Genomic DNA, 18,943 nt, shown 5'->3' on the forward strand with positions numbered 1-18,943 from the left:
TTCAGTTCTGTTAGTATTTGCTTTAGTTATTTAGAAGTTCCAGTGCTGTATGCAAAAATATTTACAGTTGTTGTATCCTTTTGATGAACTGTCACCTTTATCTTTATATATTGATCTTCTATATCTCTTGTGGCCATTTTTTACTTAACGTATATTTCATTTGGTATAAATATATTCACCTCTGCTTTCTTTTGGTCACTTTTTGCATGGAATATCTTTTTTCATCCCTTCACCTTCAGCCTACTTGTGTTCTTAGGGCTAAAACGAGTCTGTCTGTCTGTCTGTCTGTCTGTCTCTCTCTCTCTCTTTTTCCTTTGGCAGAGTCTCACTCTGTCACCCAGGTTGGAGTGCAGTGATGCTATCTTGGCTCACTGCAAACTCTGCCTCCCAGGTTCAAGCGATTCTCCTGCCTCAGCCTCCCAAGTAGCTGGGATTACAGGTACCTGCCACAACACCCAACTAATTTTTATATTTTGGGTAGAGACGGGGTTTCACTTTGTTGGCCAGGCTCGTCTTGAGCTCCCGACCTCAAGTGATCATCCGCCTGGGCCTCCCAAAGTGCTGGAATTACATATGTGAGCCACTGCACCTGGCCTAAAATGAGACTCTTATATGCAGCAGATTGTTTGATCTTGTGGGGTTTTTTTTAATCCATTCAGTCACTCTATTTCTTTTGATTAGATAATTTAATCCATTTATTGATAGGTAAGAACTTACTATTACCACTTTGTTAATTGTGTTCTGACTGCTTTGTAGTACCTTTTTTCTTTCTTTTTTTTCTTGTTGCTCTCCTTTGTGATTTAATCACTTTTGAAACGATATACTTTGATTCCTTTCTCTTAATCTTATTTATTTACTACAGGTTTCTACTTAGTGGTTACTATGAGGCTTACATAAGATATTTTATAGCTATACCATCCTATTTTAAGCCAACAACTTCAATCACATGCAGAACTCTATACTTTTACTTCTCCCCTCCCTCACATTTCAGTCAATTGATGTTACAATTTACATATTTTTTATATTTTGTCTCCAATAACAAATTACTGTATTAGTGCATTCTCACACTGCTTTAAAGAACTACCTGAGGCCAGGTGCAGTGGCTCACACCTCTAATCCCAGCACTTTGGGAGGCCGAGGTGGGTGGATCACCTGAGGTCAGGAGTTTGAGACCAACCTGGTCAACATAATGAAACCCTGTCTCTACGAAAAATACAATAATTAGCCAGGTGTGGTGGCCCATGCCTGTAGTCCCAGCTACTTGGGAGGCTGAGGCAGGAGAATCACTTAAACCCAGGAGGCAGTGAGCCAGGATAGCACCATTGCACTTCAGCCTGGTTGACAGAGCAAAAGCAAGACTCTGCCTCAAAAAAAAAAAAAAAAGAACTACCTGAGACTGTGTAATTTATAAAGAAAAGAGGTTTAATTGACTCATAGTTCCACAGACTGTACAGGAGGCATGGCTGGGGAGGCCTCAGAAAACTTACAATCATGGTGGAAGGGTGAAGGGGAAGCAAACACGTCTTCACATGGCTGCAGGAGAGAAAGAGAGTGAAGGGAGAAGAGCTACACACTTTTAAACTAAATCTCATAAGAGCTCACGCACTGTCACAAGAACAGCAAGGGGAAAATCCACCCCTATGATCCAAGTCCTCCCACCAGGGCCCTCCTCCAACACTGGAGATTGCAATTCAACATGAGATTTGAGTGGTGACATGGAGCCAACTATATTAATTGCTATAGATATAATTATTTTTAATAGTTTGTTTTTTAACTTTTATACCAGAATTGAAAATGACTTATGCACAATCATTATAATACTAGAGATTTCTGATTTTCACTATATATTTACCTTTACTGGTGAAGTTTTATATATTTATATATTGTTATGTTGTGAATTAGTACCATCTCATTTCAGCTTGAAGAACTCCCTCTAGCACTTCTTGTAAGACAGGTCTAGTGATGTTGGACTCCTTCAGCTTTTGCTTGTTTGGGAAGGTTTTTATCTCGCTTCTGAAGGACAGCTTTACCAGGTATAACATTCTTGGTCAGTAGAGTTTCTATTCTTTCAGCATTTTGAATATATCACCCTAATCTCTCCTGGGCTGAGAGGACGTTTCTGCTGAGAAATTCACTGCTAGTCTTATGAGGGCTCTGTTATACATAATGAGTTATACTTTCCTTGCTGCTTTCAAAATATTCTGTCTTTATCTTTTGATAATTTAATTATAATATTTTGATGTCAAATTTTCTTGTTCAATCTGTTTGGACACCTTTGGGCCCAGTGAATCTAGATGTTCATTTCTCTCCCCAAATGTGGGACGTTTCCAGCCATTACTTCTCTAAATGTACTTTCTGTTCATTTTCTCTCTCTCTTCTCCTTCAGTAATTCCCATAATTTGCATGTTGTTTTACTTGATGGTGTCCAATAAATCCCATAGGTTTTTTTTAAACTCATTTTTATTCTTTGCTATTTTTGCTCCTCTGAGTAAATAATATCAAATGACCTATCTTTGAGTTCATTTAGTCTTTCTTCTGCTTGAATGAGTCAGCTGTTAAAGCTCTCTATTAAATTTTTCCATCCAGTCATTGTATTTTTCAGATCTAGGATTTCTGGCTTTTAAAAAATGGTTCCTGTTCCTTTCTGGCATTATAACTTTGTTTATATATTGTTTTCTAATCTTGTTGAGTTGTCTATCAGTGTTTACTTATAGTTCACTGAACTTTTTAAAGAGAATTATTCTGAATTATTTGTCAGTAAGTTAATAGATCATTATTTCTTTAGAGTCAGTTATTAGAGCATGTTAGTTTATTTTAGTGGTATTATTTTTTCCTGATTCTTTATGATCCTTGCATCCTATCATTGGTGTCTGCACATTTGAGGAAACAATAACCTCTTCCAGTCTTTAAAAGTTTGTTTTGGCAGGGAAAGCCCTTCACTAGTCAGTCCAGCCTGGAGTTCTGGACAGGTCAGCTGGTAGCATACATGGACAGGCAGAGCTTTCTGTTGAGATCTCTTGCTGGGCAAGATCATTGCCTGTGCTCTGAGATTGGATAAGGCTACTGCTGGTCTCTATGGTTGTTTGGATGTTTTGACTGGACCCTTTTGCTGGGCAGCAGCTAATGGCCAGGCTCTAAGATGGGACAAGGCCTTAACCTACTGCTAGGTGTGATCACAGGCTGGGCTCTGTGATTAGGCAGAGTTGAAGGCTGTGTTCCACAGTTGGGTGGTGCCACTGTATTAGTTATTCTCCAGAATAGGGCCACTTGCTGTGCTTCAAAGTTTATCAGAGTTGCTACCATGTGCCCAGGTTCAGTGGGACCACAGAATATGCCCCACCTTTAGGTACTTGCTGCAAGCTGGGCTCATAAGTCAGGTAGCAGAAATTTCTTGAATCCCTGGTCAGGCAAGGCTGCAAGTTGTGCCCGACAGTTCAGAAGTGTCACTGGCTGGGCTGTGTGATCGGGTAGGACCACAGGCTATGTTCTACATTTGGACAGGGTGACTGGTTCTACTCCCTGCCTGGGCATGGCCACAGGTTGGGATCTCTGGTTGCTTGGGGCCCCAAAGCTGTGCCCACCGTTGAGAGAGGTCATTGGCTTGGTTTCCTGCCCATGCAGGTCATTGGCTGGGCTTTGCACCTGGGCAGGGTCTCAATTTGTTAGCTGGGCTAGAGACCATAGCAGGGCTAGAGACCATACTCTGTAGTTAGGCAGGGTGGCTGGCTTGATTACCTGCCTGGAAAAAGACATATGCTAGGATTTGAGGCTGGGCAGAATCTCTTTGGGGGGTTTCCTGGTCAGGCAAGACAGAAACCTAAACACCTTAGATGGACTGGGCTGCTGGCTAGGCACCCAAGCTAGTTAGAACTGCTGACCATGCTGCCTGGCCAAATAGGGCCACCAGGTTGCCTCTGCAGGTGGACAGAGCTGCTGGCTGAGCTCTCTGATAGGGTGCTGATGTCAGGAGCACAGTACCAGCATGATGATCTATGCATTGGCCACTGTGAGCCCTGCCCTCACTTCTTCAGTTCTAATCAAACCCAGGTGGTCCAGTCCCACTGATTGCCCGTTTGTTTCCCATGAGGCAAGACAGAATTGGGCCTCCTAAGAAGCAGCCCAGAATGCCAGGGAAGCTGGGTGTCCTCCTTAGGCTCCCCACTAGAGAAACCTTAGGCTCAGGGAAAACCTCTTGGTGTGGCACTGTGCCAGCCTGGGGGAGGACCCATTCCTCTTAATCTTCTAATGTGGTTTTTCTCAGGTTTTGTGGTCCAAGGGAGGTAGTTCAGCCTCTCTTGGGTTCTGAAATTTTCACAAAGGCATCCTTGTCTATGGATAGTTGCTAATGAGTCTTTCTGGGAGAGAGACTAAAGCCAGAAACCTCCTATTCTTAGTGACATCCCATCCTGGATGTGCCTTTTAAATCTAAGGTTCTAGTTTCAGCTCTGGAAAACTTTTTTTAAATTTGATTTCCCTATTCTCATTCTTTCTATTCTCTTCTGGAATTCCCTTTGGCAGAATGTTGAAACATCTTATGCAAAAGAAAAACCTTCTTTCTTCACATTTTCCATATCTTTCCCCCCAGCTATATTCCAGAAAGAAAAATGTGACTCACTAAGTTACTCTTCAACTGAGTCTATTCTGCACACCCAACTTTATTTTTTAACAGCTTTAATGAGGTATAATTTATATACTGTAAAATTCTCCCATTTTAAGTGTGTATCTCAATGATTTTTAACGGAATTACAGAGTTCTGCAACCGTCATCACAATCCAAGTGTAGAATATTTTCACTACCCTTAAAAGCTTCTTCATGACTATTTGGGATCAATTCCTGCTCCTATTCTCCAGCCCTAGGCAACCACCAATATACTTTCTATCTCTGTAGTTTTCCCTTTCCTGGACATTTCATGTAAATGGATCATATACGGTCTTTTACATCTGGGTTATTTCATTGAATGTAATATTTTTGAAGTTCATCCGTGTTTTAGCATGTATTTATATTTCATTCCTTTTTATTGATGAATTGTATTCCTTTATATGGCTCTATCAATGGTATTTTTTTCATTTGCCAGTCAATGGAAATTTGGATTGTTTTTATTTTTTGACTATTATGAATAATGCTGTCTTGAGTATTTGCATACAAGCCTTTGTGTGGATATACATTTTCATTTCTAGGTAGATATTTAGGAGTGAAATTATTGGGTTCTATAGTAGCATTATGTATCACTTTTTAAAAATCTGTCTTACATTGTTTCCAAAAGACCATTTTACAGCAATGTATAAGGTTCCAGTTTTTCCACATCTTTGCTAAAACTTGTTATTTTCTGTCTTTGTAGTCATTCCAGTGGATGTGTTTTGGTATTTTGTTGTGGTTTGATTTTGCTTTTCTCTAATAACTAATGATACTGAACATCTTTTCACATGTTTTTATTTTTCACATGTCTTTTGGAGAAATATCTATTCAAATCATTTGTCCATTTTTAATTGGCTTGTCTTCATATTGAGTTGTCAGAATTCTTTACATATCTGAATACAAGTAGTTTATTAAAAATATGATTGGCTAATGTTTTCTCTCAGACTGTGACTAATCTTTTCTTTCTCTTTATGGTATATTTGAGGCACAAAAGATTTAAATTTTGTTAAATTTTAACTTATTTATTCTTTTAAGGATTATACTTTTGTTGTAGCTAATTCTTTGTCTTACCTAAAGTCACAAAGATTTTTGCCTGTCTTTTCTTCCAAAAGTCTTATCATTTTTGCTGTTTTACAAGACTACTGCATAATTTGGGGAACCCAGTGAAAAATGAAAATGGCGGGGGGAATCCTTGTTCAAAAGGATTTCAAAACAGTGAAAGCAGACACTAAACTAAGCACAGAGTCTTTTGTGACTGCACAGGGTACATGTCCATAAAGCCATCCCTGCTTTTACATTTAGATCCATGATCCATTTTGAGTTGATTTATGCATATGGTGTGAGGTAAGGGTCTAATTTCATATTTTTGCATGTGTCTATCCAGTTGTACTAGTACTATTTGATTGAAAATACTATCTTTTCCTCATTTAATTGCCTTGGCACTTTTGTGGAAAATCAATTGACCAAAAACCTAAGGATTTATTTCAGCATTCTCAGTTCTGTTGTATTGATCTTTATATATATTTATGCCAGTACTGTCTTGATTCATGCAGCTTTATAAGAAGTGTTGAAATCACAAAGTATGTCTTCCAACTTTTTTCTTCTTTTTCAAGACTGTTTTGGATATTCTGGGTTCTTTGCAATTCCATGTAAATTTTAGTATCAGCCTCTCAATTTCTGCAAAAGGCCATTTGGGATTTTGATAGGAATCATATTGAGTCTCTAGATCAGTTTGGAGAGAATTGCCATGTTAAACATATTGAGTCTTTCAATCCATGAACATGGGCATCTCTATTTATTTTGATCTTTAATTTCTCTCAGCAACATTTTGCCATTTTCAGCCTACAAGTCTTGCATTCTGTTTGTTCAATTTATTTTTAAATGTTTTATTATTTTGCCTACCTTTATTTTTGAATTTACAAACTCAACTTTTAAATTTCTAAGTTTCCTAGTTGGTTGAATGTTATTCATAACTTATTCAATATTAATATTATTATTATAGCTTATAATAAGTTATGGGGTTATTAAATATACTTACTCAAAAGTCTTATTCTGTTTACTCTATTATTTCTATTCTTGGATATTACCTAAAAAATGGTAAAAGAAAGATCTGAAGGGACCTGGTTAGAACTCTGAAACTGCCCACTAAGCCAGTGTTAACACCTGGGGTGTAGTGGTTCCATGTCTTCCTTAACATTTATTCTGCATTTTATATACAAATGAAAGACTTTTTTAATTTATATAAAAATGTGATCATAATATATTGATCTAAACATGATGTTTTCATTGAACAAGAAAACTAAGACCATCTGTCCAAATTACTAGAATTAAATAGCTATGTAATAGTTCAACAGTGTATATTTACAGTAATGTACTTAACCAGCCAGCTGAATAGACAATTAGGTTGTTTTCAGGTTTAGGAGTATATGTTATTGTTGAGGGATTTTTCCTGGTAAAAACAAATGCTTCAACAAAAATTTTGCATTTATGAGCATCTAGTCAACAAATACTTACGGAACACCTTGTATATATCAGATACTCAAGAAAAATCAGTGGACAAAACAGACAAAACCTCTGCCCTCATGGCATATATATTTTTGAGGAGAAAAGAGACAATAAAGAATATGATAAACAATAAGTAAATAAGTAATTCATTTGGCATATTAGGGAGTAGTGAGGGCATGAGAAAAAGAAATAGAGGCAGATTAGGGGCTTGGGAGTATGGGGGCATGCTAGGGGGATTGTGATTGTGATTTTTAGATAGGTTGGTCAAAGCAGACCTCATTGAGAAGGTGATAGTGAAGCAAGGATCTAAACGAGACAAGGGAGTTAGTTCACTACATAGATATATGTGTCTGTGCTAAGCAGAGAAAATAGCCAGTATCAAGTCCCTAATGGTGGAGAATCTCTGGTGTAGTCAAGAAACAGCAGAGGTGAGTGTGGCCCAACAGACATGAGCAAAAGGAGAGGAGCAAAGGATGTATCATTTCAGACCCTTTGAACAGTGTAAGGATCTGTCTTTCACTCTTGAAGAAATTGGGAGCATTGAAAGTTCTGCAGTTCTTGTTTTTATAAGATGGATGTTGTCTTTTTATTTCTATAGGATAGATTCCAAAAGTGGATCTGCTGGGTCAGTCTGTAGTATATCTTAAAATTTAGTAGATGTTGCCAAATCTTTTCTGAAAAGGCTGTAGTAATTCATGCTCACACCAGGGATGAGTAAGTGTCTGTTTCTCTGAATCTTCTCCCGTGTGACACAGTGTCGCTAATGAAATTCTGTTTGCCAGTCTAATGGGTGAGCAATAGTTTCTCATTGATGTTTTAATTTTTATGTATTCACATCTTTATTAGACATTTTCATTTCCTCATATTTAAGCTGCCTGTTCAGGTCCATTTTGGAGGGGCTATTTGTTGCTTTTTATTAATAGATTGTAGTCTTTGCCCATTAATATCAGATATATTAATCCTTTGTCGTATATATTGAAAATGCTTTTGTATACTCTTTTATATCTGTATTGCTTTTTAAAAACATTTTAACCTATTAAGAGAAATCTTCCTTTAACTACTCTCTTCTCAAATTTTTCTTGTCTGACTCAGGTATTTGTTCTGTCATTTAAATATTTACATTATTTGATTCAGGTTTTTTTCCAACTTTTATTTAAGTTCGGGGGTACATGTGCAGGATGTGCAGATGTTCTACATAGGCAAAAGTGTGCCATGGTGATTCGCTGTGTGATTCATTCCATCACACAGGTGTTAAGACCAGCATTCACTAGCTCTTCTTCCTGATCCTCTCCCTCCTCCCAGCCCCCGCCCTCCGACAGACCCAAGGGTGTGTTGTTCCTCCTCATGTGTCCATGTGTTCTCGTCATTTAGCTCCCACTTATAAGTGAGGACATGCAGTCAGCACTATTCACAATAGCAAAGACATGGAGTCAACCTAAATGGCCATCAGTGATAGACTAGAGGAAGAAAATATGGTACATATACACTATGAAATACTATGCAGCTATAAAAAAGGAATGAGATCATGTCCTTTGCAGGGACATGGATGGAGTTGCAGGCTATTATCCTTAGCAAACTAATGCAGGAATATTTTATCCAGTTTTAATGGGGTTCCGGGTTGCAAGGGCACCATACTTACATAATAATTTCAGAATAATGGATGTTTTAAAATTACTACCTTTTTTGTAATTGGAGGCCTTTCATAATCTCTGTTTATTTAGATCTTATTTAATTTTCTTCAATAAGATTTTTATAGTTTTCTTCATATAGGTCTCATACCTTTCAGATGTTTATAAATATATACATTTGTATTTGCTATTGAGTCTGAGTGTTTTTTTAAATGTATGTCATTCCAAATAAAAACTATTAAGTTTTATATATCTATTTTCTATTCATACTCTCATATGGTTTGGCTGTGTCCCCACCCAAAATCTCATCTTGAATTGTAATCCCCATAATCTCCAGGTGTCAAGGGAGAGACTAGGTGGAGGTAATTGAATCATGGGGCAATTTCGCCCATTCTATTCTCATGATAATGAGTAAGTTCTCATGAGATCTGATGGTATAAGGGGCTCTTCCGCCCTCACCTGGCACTTCTTCTTCCTGTTGCCTTGTGAAGAAGGTGCCTTGTTTCCCCTTCCCCTTCCACCATGATTGTAAGTTTCTTGCGGCCTATCCAACCACACTGAACTAAGTCAATTAAACCTCTTTCCTTTATAAATTACCCAGTCTCGAGCAGTTCTTTATAGCAGTGTGAAAACAGACTAATATATACTCCTCAGTAAATTTTTTTTCTAGTTCTTATGAATTTTATTAGGTCTCTAGGTTTCCTACATATATAATTATAGAACATATTGTACACTATTTTAGTATTTCTATCAATTATTTTATTTTCATATCCTATTGCATTAGCTAAAGCTTCTAAAATATATATATGTGAACACATATGTATATGTGTATACACACACACATATATATGTAAAAGATGGTGGTAATGGTAGACATCCCCATATTGTTTTCTATTTAAATTTCACCATTAATGTTTACTAAAACATTTGCTGATTTTAGAGACTTCATGTTGTGTTCGTCTTTATTTCAGAAAGAGTTTTAATTTAAAAAAAATAGCTGCTAGGACTTATAAAATTCCCTTTTAAACCCATTCGTGAATATTACAGAGACTTTCTAAAGCTGAACTATTTTTTGTTTCATTCAATCTCATTGTCATTAGTTTTCTCTTTCTTCTTGGTTCTAAATAACCTCTAACTACAAGTTAGAATCCCCAAAGTCCATTATATCATTCTTATGCCTTTGCATTCTCATAGCTTAGCTCCCACTGATAAGTGAGAAGATCATGATTCTTGGTTCCATTCCTAAGTTACTTCACTTAGAATAATGGTCTCCAACTCCATCCAGGATGCTGAGAACGCCGTTATTGCATTTCTTTTTATGACTGAGGAGTACTCCATGGTATGTATGTATATATGTGATATATATATATATATATTTATATATAACATTTTCTTTATCCATTCATTGGTTGGTGGGCATTTAGGCTTGTTCCACATTTTCTCAATTGCTAATTGTGCTGCTATAAACATGTGTGTACGAATGTCTTTTTCATATCATGACTTATTTCCCTCTAGGTAGAGACCCAGTAGTGGGATTGCTGGATCAAATGATAGTTCTTTAAGGAATCTTCATACTGTTTTCCATAGCAGTTGCAATAGTTTACATTCCCACCTGCAGTGTAAAGTGTTCCCTTTTCGCCACATCCACACCAACATCTATCACGTTTCTGTTTTTTAATTATGTTTTTTCTTGCAGGAGTAAGGTGGTATCGCATTGTGGTTTTGACTTGCATTTCCCTGATAATTAGTGATGTTGAGAATTTTTTCATGTATTTCTTGGCCATTTGCATATCTTCTTTTGAGAATTGTCTATTCATATCCTTTGCCCACTTTTTGATAAGATTATCTGAATTTTTTTCTTGCTAATTTGTTTAAGTTATTTATAGATTCAGGAATTTTTGCTTAGTCTTACTTTGGCAATGGGCCCTTTTTTGATTCTATATGAATTTTAGGGTTCTTTTTCTAGTTCTGAGAATAATGATGGTGATATTTTGATGGGAATTCCATTGCATCTGTAGATTGCTTTTGGCCAGTATGATCATTTTCACAATATTGATTCTACCCATCCATGAGCATGGAATGTGTTTCCATTTGTTTGTGTCCTCTGTGATTTCTTTCAGCAGTGTTTTGTAGTTCTCCTCACAGAGATCTTTCACCTCCTTGGTTAGGTATATCCTAAGGTGTTTTGTTTTTTTGTCGTTGATGTTGTTGTTGTTGTTTTGCTTTTTTTTTTTTTTTTTTGGTTTTTTAATGGGTTTTTTTTTTTTTTTTTTTTTTTTTTTTTCAGGTGTTGTAAAAGGGATTTGATTTTATTTTCAGCTTGATCATTGTTGGTGTATAGCAGTGCTACTAATGATTTTGTATCCTGAAACTTTACTAAATTCATTTATCAGATCTATATCCTAGGATACAATCATATCATTGGTGAACAGTGACAGTTTGACTTCCTTTTTACCGATTAGGATGCCCTTTATTTCTTTCTTTTGTCTGACTGCTTGGGCTAGGACTTCCTGTTTTATCTTTTACAACTCATTGTTTTCCTTGTTTTATCTCCCTAAAAATGCAAACTATGTCTGCTTTTTATTTTTATTTTCAGTGTTACATAAAGTTTTATAAGGTCTGATTTCACTCAATCAGTAGTTATTTTCAAATCTTTTAGAAAGGAAGGAAGGAAGGAAGGAAAGAAGGAAGCAGGAATATGTATAAAGGTATAGCAAACATCACACTTAATGGTGCTGCTAAGTGCTTCGTCCCTGAAATTGGAAATAAGGCAAGGAAGTCCACTCTCACCACTTCTCTTCAACATTGTATTCAAACTCCTAACCAGTGAAATAAGACCAAAAAAAGAAAATAATTGTTTGGAAAGAAACAGTAAATCAGTCTATTTGTTGATGATATAGATATTTTCTTTAAAATACAAAGGAAATCTATAAATAATTTACTAGAAATAATACATGAATTTAGTAATGCCATAAATTCATGGTTAATACATTTCAAACCAATTATATTTTCATATAACAGTAAAAGAGGAATTTGAAAAGCATTATCATTTAAAGTGACACCAAAACAATAAAATAACTAGGAATAAATTTATTATTTTATAAATTTAATTAAATTTAATTTTTTATTTCAATAGGTTTTTGGAGAAGAATACATTTAATGAAAGATGTACATGACTTCTAAAAACTATAAGCACTGCTGGGTAAAATTAAAGACATCTAAGTAAATGGAGAGATATACAATGTTAACAGATTGGAAGCTCAATATTGTTGTCAGCTTCCTCAAATTTATCTGTAGCTTCAATTCAAATCCAAAAAAAATCCTAAAGTCTTTTCTTGTAGAAATTGACAAATTGATTTGAGAAGATATGTACAAAAGCAAAGAATCTAGAAAATCCAAGACAATCTTTTCTAATTGACTTCAAGACTTTTGTTAAGCCATGATATTTAAGGCAAATTCTTATCAGCATAAGGGTAGACAAATATATCAATGGTATAGCATGGAAAGTACATATATAAACCCATGCTTATATTGTAAATTGTTTTTTGAATATTTTCATGACCTTTGAGTAGGCAAGTATTTCTTAGATAGTACACTAAAGTCATTAATCATAAAAGAAAAAATAATAAATTGGACTTTGTCAAAATTAGATTTCTTCCCATCAAAAGACATGATTAAGAAAATGAAAGAGAAGCTACAGACTGGGTGAAAATATTCACAATATATACATCAGACAAAACACTTCTATCCGTAATATATTTTAAAAACTCCTACCCATCAGTAAGTAAAACTGAATAATGTAAATGAGCCAAAGACTTGAACAGACACTTTACAAAAAAAAAAAAAAATTGCCAATTAGCACATGAAAATGTGCTTGACATCATTTTATCATTAAAGGAATACGAATTAAAACTAAAATGAGATATCACATCACACACACTGGAATGGCTAAAACTAGAAAGGCTCTCTCTGATAGTCTTTGAAAAACAGTTTGACAGGTTCTAAAATGATTAACAGTACTCTTACACAATGACCCAGCAATTCCACTCCTACATATTTACCCAAGAGAAGTGAAAATATCTTGCCACGAAAAGACTTGTACAAGAGCAGCAATTTTATTTCTAGTAGTCTCAAAATGGAATCAACTCCGATGACCATGAACTGAAAATTGAATAAGCAGATTGTGATAGATTCACACAATAGAATACCACTCAACAACAAAAATGAACAAACTACTGTTCAACACATCAACACAAATGATAAGCAAAAGAAGGCAGACACAAAAGCATATATATCTTTTATTCCATTTGTACGAAATCCAGTAGCAGGCAGTATCAACATATGATGGAAAAAATGACAGCATTGGTTGCCCCTGAGAGGCTACCTGGCTGCATGTGGTCAGCATGTGGGTTGACAGGCAGGGCATACACTGTTCTGTTCATTTCTCAAATAACACATCAGTTTTTGGCTCTGTGTCTCCCTTCAAATCTCCATTGTTTCTTACAAATTCTGTAGGGCACCATGATTCCTAACCTCTGAAAGCATCCATCCCCTACCTACTATTGCAACTAGCACTTTTCTGACCACTTTTCACCTTCAAGATTTTATTTGAAATCTCTTATCTGCTTATTGTTCTCTGACATTCTTTTTGTCATTGTGAATCTAATTCCTTTGTTATTATTTTAGTGATCTTTAACCAGAAACTTTTTTTACAGAAATTCAAAACAAAAATGTAACATTATTGTTTCCTGCCTCATGTTAGATACTGGAAAGTGCCAGTAATTCTCTTCTGGTTGGGAAGGAAGGGCTCATAAGTTTTCATAATATTAAGGAATACTGAGACGTTGACTAAAACATTATCAGAGCAATAAAGTAATCAACTAAGAACTAGAATTAGAGATTCAACTTTAAAATTACTTTCACAGGAAACAACAGCAATTTCTGAAATTCAGATGCCTAAAATGGTTCACCATATATAACAATAATACAGATATATTTATATTAACAGAAAGTAGAATCAGACATTCTAGGAGATATCATTGATATTCTCATGAAATTCTCAATAATGTGGTATCATTATTATTATTAAACTGCATTGTATTATTAATAAATTAATGATATGATACAGGATTATATTTCTTAACAGCTACAGATTAGACAGGGACATCTTATTTTTATCTTTCTCAGGTTTGTTTTCTCTCAGTTGTTAATTAAGATGCATATTCAAGGTTAGATTTTATTTTTATTCCATTGTTTTTCATTTCTCTGTGGATGACCTGCTTATTCCATCTAGATTCTGTAGGAATTTAATTTTTATTTCAAAAATATTTCATATATGGTTAGGTGAAGGTATCTTTACAATGGCTTTGTTCAGTTTAGGCAGAACTTTTTCAGTCCTCTATATTAGTTTTTCACAACCTCCATTTCTTCTATTACATCTTTTTTGTTGCTTAAATTCCATTTATTCTGGCCTCTACTGAGTATCACCTATTTTATATGTGTTCGTTCTTTGTAGCTTGTCTTTTATATGTAAAGTCTTACAGTCTCCACAAACATCTCAGAATCTTGACGACCATTTTCACATGGTGTCCTTTTTCCCTAGGATGTTCACAGAAGACCAGGATGTAGATGAGGGACTTCTCTGTGACGCTGTATTCAAGCACTTCAAAAGACATAAGGTGGAGATTTCAAATGCAATAAAAAAGACATTTCCATTCCTTGAGGGCCTCCGTGACCGTGAACTCATCACAAAGAAAATGTTTGAAGTGAGTAAAGTTTATTATGTCATAATCTGGTAAGCCAGCCCCAAAGTAAGTTATGCTTTGATATCCTAGACCAAAACTTCAGGGTACAACTTGCTAACTGACAGGTTTCCTATGAGTGGGTAACTTTTTCAAGTATTTTTGTAAGTGTTCCTGTAAAGTAGAAAAGGAGGGGAGAAGCAGAGGTCACCGGAGATGGTCCTGCTTCCAGCTGAGGGACTAGTGTTCCATGGTGCCCTCTGGAGTTGGAGTGAATGGTACTGGAGAAACTGGAATAGAAACAGGTGTTCTCCATAAATGTACAGTGTTTTGTAGAATTCATACACTATAACATAAACTAAAACTTAAAAATAATTTTAATGAACTGATTTACTTGAAATAGCAATTGACACCGCATTTTCTTCCAGTTAACATCAATTTAAAATACCTAGATCTGAGAACATTAAAACCCACAGGGAATTGGTGTCTAGAGAGGACAAATTTGGAGGTAAATGCTTGTTATTCTTTCTCCAACACATGTGTTTTCTTTTTCTTTCCTTTTTTTGTGCATTTCTGGAGTCTTGGACTATGGGTAAATTCCACCCATAGGCCCTGTTGGAGATACAGAGCAGCGAGTCATCTCTGGCTATGAATATGCTTCCTCTGTGGCCAAGTTCACAGCAAGGGGAGAATGGTCACCTGGTTTCCTTGAGCCCTTCAGGCCAAATCAGTCTTGGGGAAAGAGCAGGGGTTGTCCAGCCAACAAAATAGCCGTTCATCAATTGCCTGCTACGTCTATCCCAAAAACATATGGATCAGGCTGTTAAAGGACTTTGAGCCCACTTTTATCCTTCCAAGTTGCCCCTTTTTGCATCTAATGTAAATGAGGGTGAGGCAATCAGGCTCATCAGTGGGTATTTTTAAGGAGAAGGGATTTACTTCTTTCATTACTGGCTATACCAATAAGTAAAAATTATAGAACTTCACATGAAAATACTTATGTAGAGAAATTAGAATACAGTAACCATAGAATTCCTTTCTAGAGCTCTTCTGTAACTTGGAAGTCTGTATTTATATTTTCTCCATTCAATATTTTTTAAGGATTCTCAAGATTCTTGTAGAAACCTGGTCCCTGTACAGAGAGTAGTGTACAATGTTCTCAGTGAACTGGAGAAGATGTTTAGCCTGCCAGTTCTGGAAGCACTGTTCAGCGAGGTCAACCTGCAGGAATACCCCGATTTAATTCACATTTACGAAAGCTTCAAAAATGGTAATTAGATTTATTATCTACCTTTTGATTTCCAGGGTCGATTTTTTTCAATAAGTGTATACTGAGCTCCTACCATGTGTGACACATTGTGTTGGGCAGTGGGGATAGAGTAGTTAACAAAATAGACGTGTCATGAGTCTTCTCAAAGCTCATGGCTTATGGTTATGGTAAAACAAGCACCTGGATGTCGGCTTCACTGGCAACTTGGACTCACAGGACAACCAGAGCAACACTGGCATCAGATTTACTTAGAAGAGCATAGAGTAAGAAACAGAATCCCAATAGGGCAGCTTCTTCTCTTCAGTGGGAGCCCTTGCAGTGGTCTACATAGCAGTCCACCAAATTGACTACTGCCTGCCCTGAGTGACAACTTAGCTGTGGGTGCAGGATCCACCTTGGCTCAGCACCACATGCCTATGGGAGTGTATGTCTCTTGTAACAACTCCATAGTAACAGCTTTCAGGACCCCATATGGGCAAGCTGAGTTACAGGAGCAAACTGAGTTACAAGAGTTATCAATTGAAGGAAGACCACAACTATGACTTCCCCACAGGTATTTGTTGTCCATACATAGTCCCAGTCAACCAGTCATGGGTCATTTCTAACCTCTGTTTGCCCAGTAGCACTGCAAAAAAGGCTATCTTTATTAGGTTTTCAGAATATGAGCAAGAAAGTTAACCCTGGGTCAAGTTTGCCTTCAGTGAAGTAGAAGTGGTTTTGCTAACCCTTTATCCAGAAGGGATGAAACAAAGATTAATTAAGCAATGACAAAACCAATTACTCTCCCAGGGACTATTTTTGGTGCTATACCAAACTAAAGGTTTCATTCTTGACCTTTTTCCTGAGAATGAGTAATTTATACTGTTAAAATGGTACACATTAAAGACGTCCTACAATTTTTTTACTTGCCTGGAAAACTTTTTATTCCCACACAGTTTGATCTCAATCCAGTTTTCCAAATAAGAGATGGAGACATCACAAGAGAAACTGGCACATGCCCTGAAGAGGGTGGATGCTATGGGAACTGGAATAAAAGTTTGAAAGCATGTCTGCAAAACAGGACAAATTAGATTTGGCTAAATCTGAGAGTGAGAAGCAACATAGGAGCTGACTTAGATCAACTGGAGGAAGATATTGAATGGTCTGGAACTTAAAGCTAAGGAATTTGAAGTTTACTTACTAGGCAATCAAGAAATACTACAGGTTTATGAACAAGGAAAGAAATGTAAGCAGTAGTTGCATATGGCTTATTGATTTGTATCAATACTAACCTTATCTAGATTAATAATAAAATAATTTCTATAGCAAATATTCAAGTCAGAAAAGGAATAAAAGGAAATCAAATACCTGGGCACAAATTTCAAGTCAATGTTTGTAACCAGGATGGTCCAGGCTGTGGGGATGAAGGGAATAGTGTTACATTTACTGCCCACATTCTCAGGGACTCTGTTCCTCTCCATGGACTGCAGGGATCCCCCTTCCCAGCTCCAGTGCCCTCAACTCATGTCTTAGTTTCTGGCGCTCCTGGTGCTTGGGTGACCTGCCCTGAGGATCACTGTCACTGACCTGAGACAGCACCACACACCACCCCATCCAGCACAGCAGCCCACCCACCCTCAGGGAGATGCTGCTGACTCTCAGACCCTGAAGTTCACACAAGCTGCCCCTGTGTCCTCTGTTATGTTTATTTGAGAACTGTTCATCCTCCCCAACCCAATTAAGACAACGTTCTCCTGTTTTCTAGCCTCATCTTAAAAGATATTGAGGTTTTCTCACTTTTTTTCTATTTATGTTTTTTTGAGACAGAGTTTCAATCTGTTGTTGCCCAGGCTGGAGTGTAATGGCATAATCTTGGCTCACTGCAGCCGCAACTTCCTGGGCTCTAGTGTTCCTCCCATCTCAGCCTCTTGAGTAGCTGGGACCACAGGTGTGCAATACCACATCCAGCTAATTTTGTTTTTTTTTTCAGATATGAGGTCTAGCTATGTGGCCCAGGCTGGTCTCAAAATCCTGGGCTCAAGCAATCCTCCTGCCTTGGCCTCCCAAAGTGTTGTGATTACAGGTGTGAGCCACTGCACCTGGCTGATTATAAAAAAGTGGAATCTTTCTAGGACTTGAGACCTTCTCCCCAGGAAATTCCCCAGTTTCTTCCTTACACTTGATATATGCCTACCCTGCCATCTGACAATTTTGAGGGTAACATAGCTCACAATGTTTCCATTACTCCTTTATCCTTAAATCTTGAGTGTCTCCTTTCTGTGTAGGACAATAAAGCCTTCATTGTTGGGGTCTTCTCTTCTCTGTCCCAAGGGATAACAGGAGAACTTTAGGTCATGAGGAACCCTCTGAGCTCTGAGTCACCCAAGGACTGGAAATGCCTAAAAGCATGATTTCCAGACATTGTCCCTGGTCCCTGTAGATCTCTAATTGCGTCTTCTCTCTCCCGCTCTTCAGTAATCCAAGACAAATTGCCTCTCCGAGAAAGTGATGGAGAAGAGAGGGAGGAGAGGCCTGGCATCCAATTAAGTCTTGAACAAGGTAAAAATGACAGAATCAAAACTATCTCTAAGAGAGGTTAGGGATCCAAGGTTCTGAGTGGAGATTGTGAATCAGGCAAGACATACGGAAAGACAATGGAGAAGTCAAGGAGGGGGTTATATGAGCTCCTAACCAGATGCAGGGTTCTGGAGAAGTGGCCATGACAAGACATAGTTGGCTCAATAACCATAAGGGAATCAGAGCCAAGTGTGTCACTAGGCCAGATTTACAGATGCCAGCTACCTAGAAGTAATTGTGATTTAGAAAGTTCCCTGTAGGGGATCTGTGTGAAGTTGTGAAGGGTTAAGAACCACAGCCCATGGTCCATGGTCAACATCAAAAAGGAGACCCTTGGAGAAAGAAAGGCTCCTGTTTTACCTGTACTGTCATATTCACAACACTTCTGACACCAAACATGTCGGTGGTCTCCCCACACCAATCAGTTCTCCAATTCTCTGCAGATACCACCTGATATCTTATAATTTAATTGAATTCTGCCACTAATTGCCCAGACTTGGCACAGACTCCATAGGTTAATAGCTCATTCCCATAAGAATGCCCCCCACTTCAAATGCCAGTTGCAAGTCTCAGGTTGTGGCCTGTGCTTCCGACCAACTTCCTGTAAA

General features: G+C 37.1%; 1 protein-coding gene across 1 annotated transcript in view; it reads left to right on the plus strand.

The window, feature by feature from the left end:
* SP100 (SP100 nuclear antigen) overlaps positions 1 to 18,943 on the plus strand; it is a 130,502-nt gene that overhangs the window by 11,375 nt on the left and 100,184 nt on the right. The window contains exons 3-5 of the mRNA XM_025404049.1: positions 14,371 to 14,533; positions 15,611 to 15,779; positions 18,234 to 18,317. Of these exons, the coding sequence (XP_025259834.1) occupies positions 14,371 to 14,533; positions 15,611 to 15,779; positions 18,234 to 18,317 (416 nt within the window). The remainder of the gene's footprint in view (positions 1 to 14,370; positions 14,534 to 15,610; positions 15,780 to 18,233; positions 18,318 to 18,943) is intronic.

Source organism: Theropithecus gelada, chromosome 12 (assembly GCF_003255815.1).
Source record: "Theropithecus gelada isolate Dixy chromosome 12, Tgel_1.0, whole genome shotgun sequence".
NCBI lineage: Eukaryota > Metazoa > Chordata > Mammalia > Primates > Cercopithecidae > Theropithecus > Theropithecus gelada.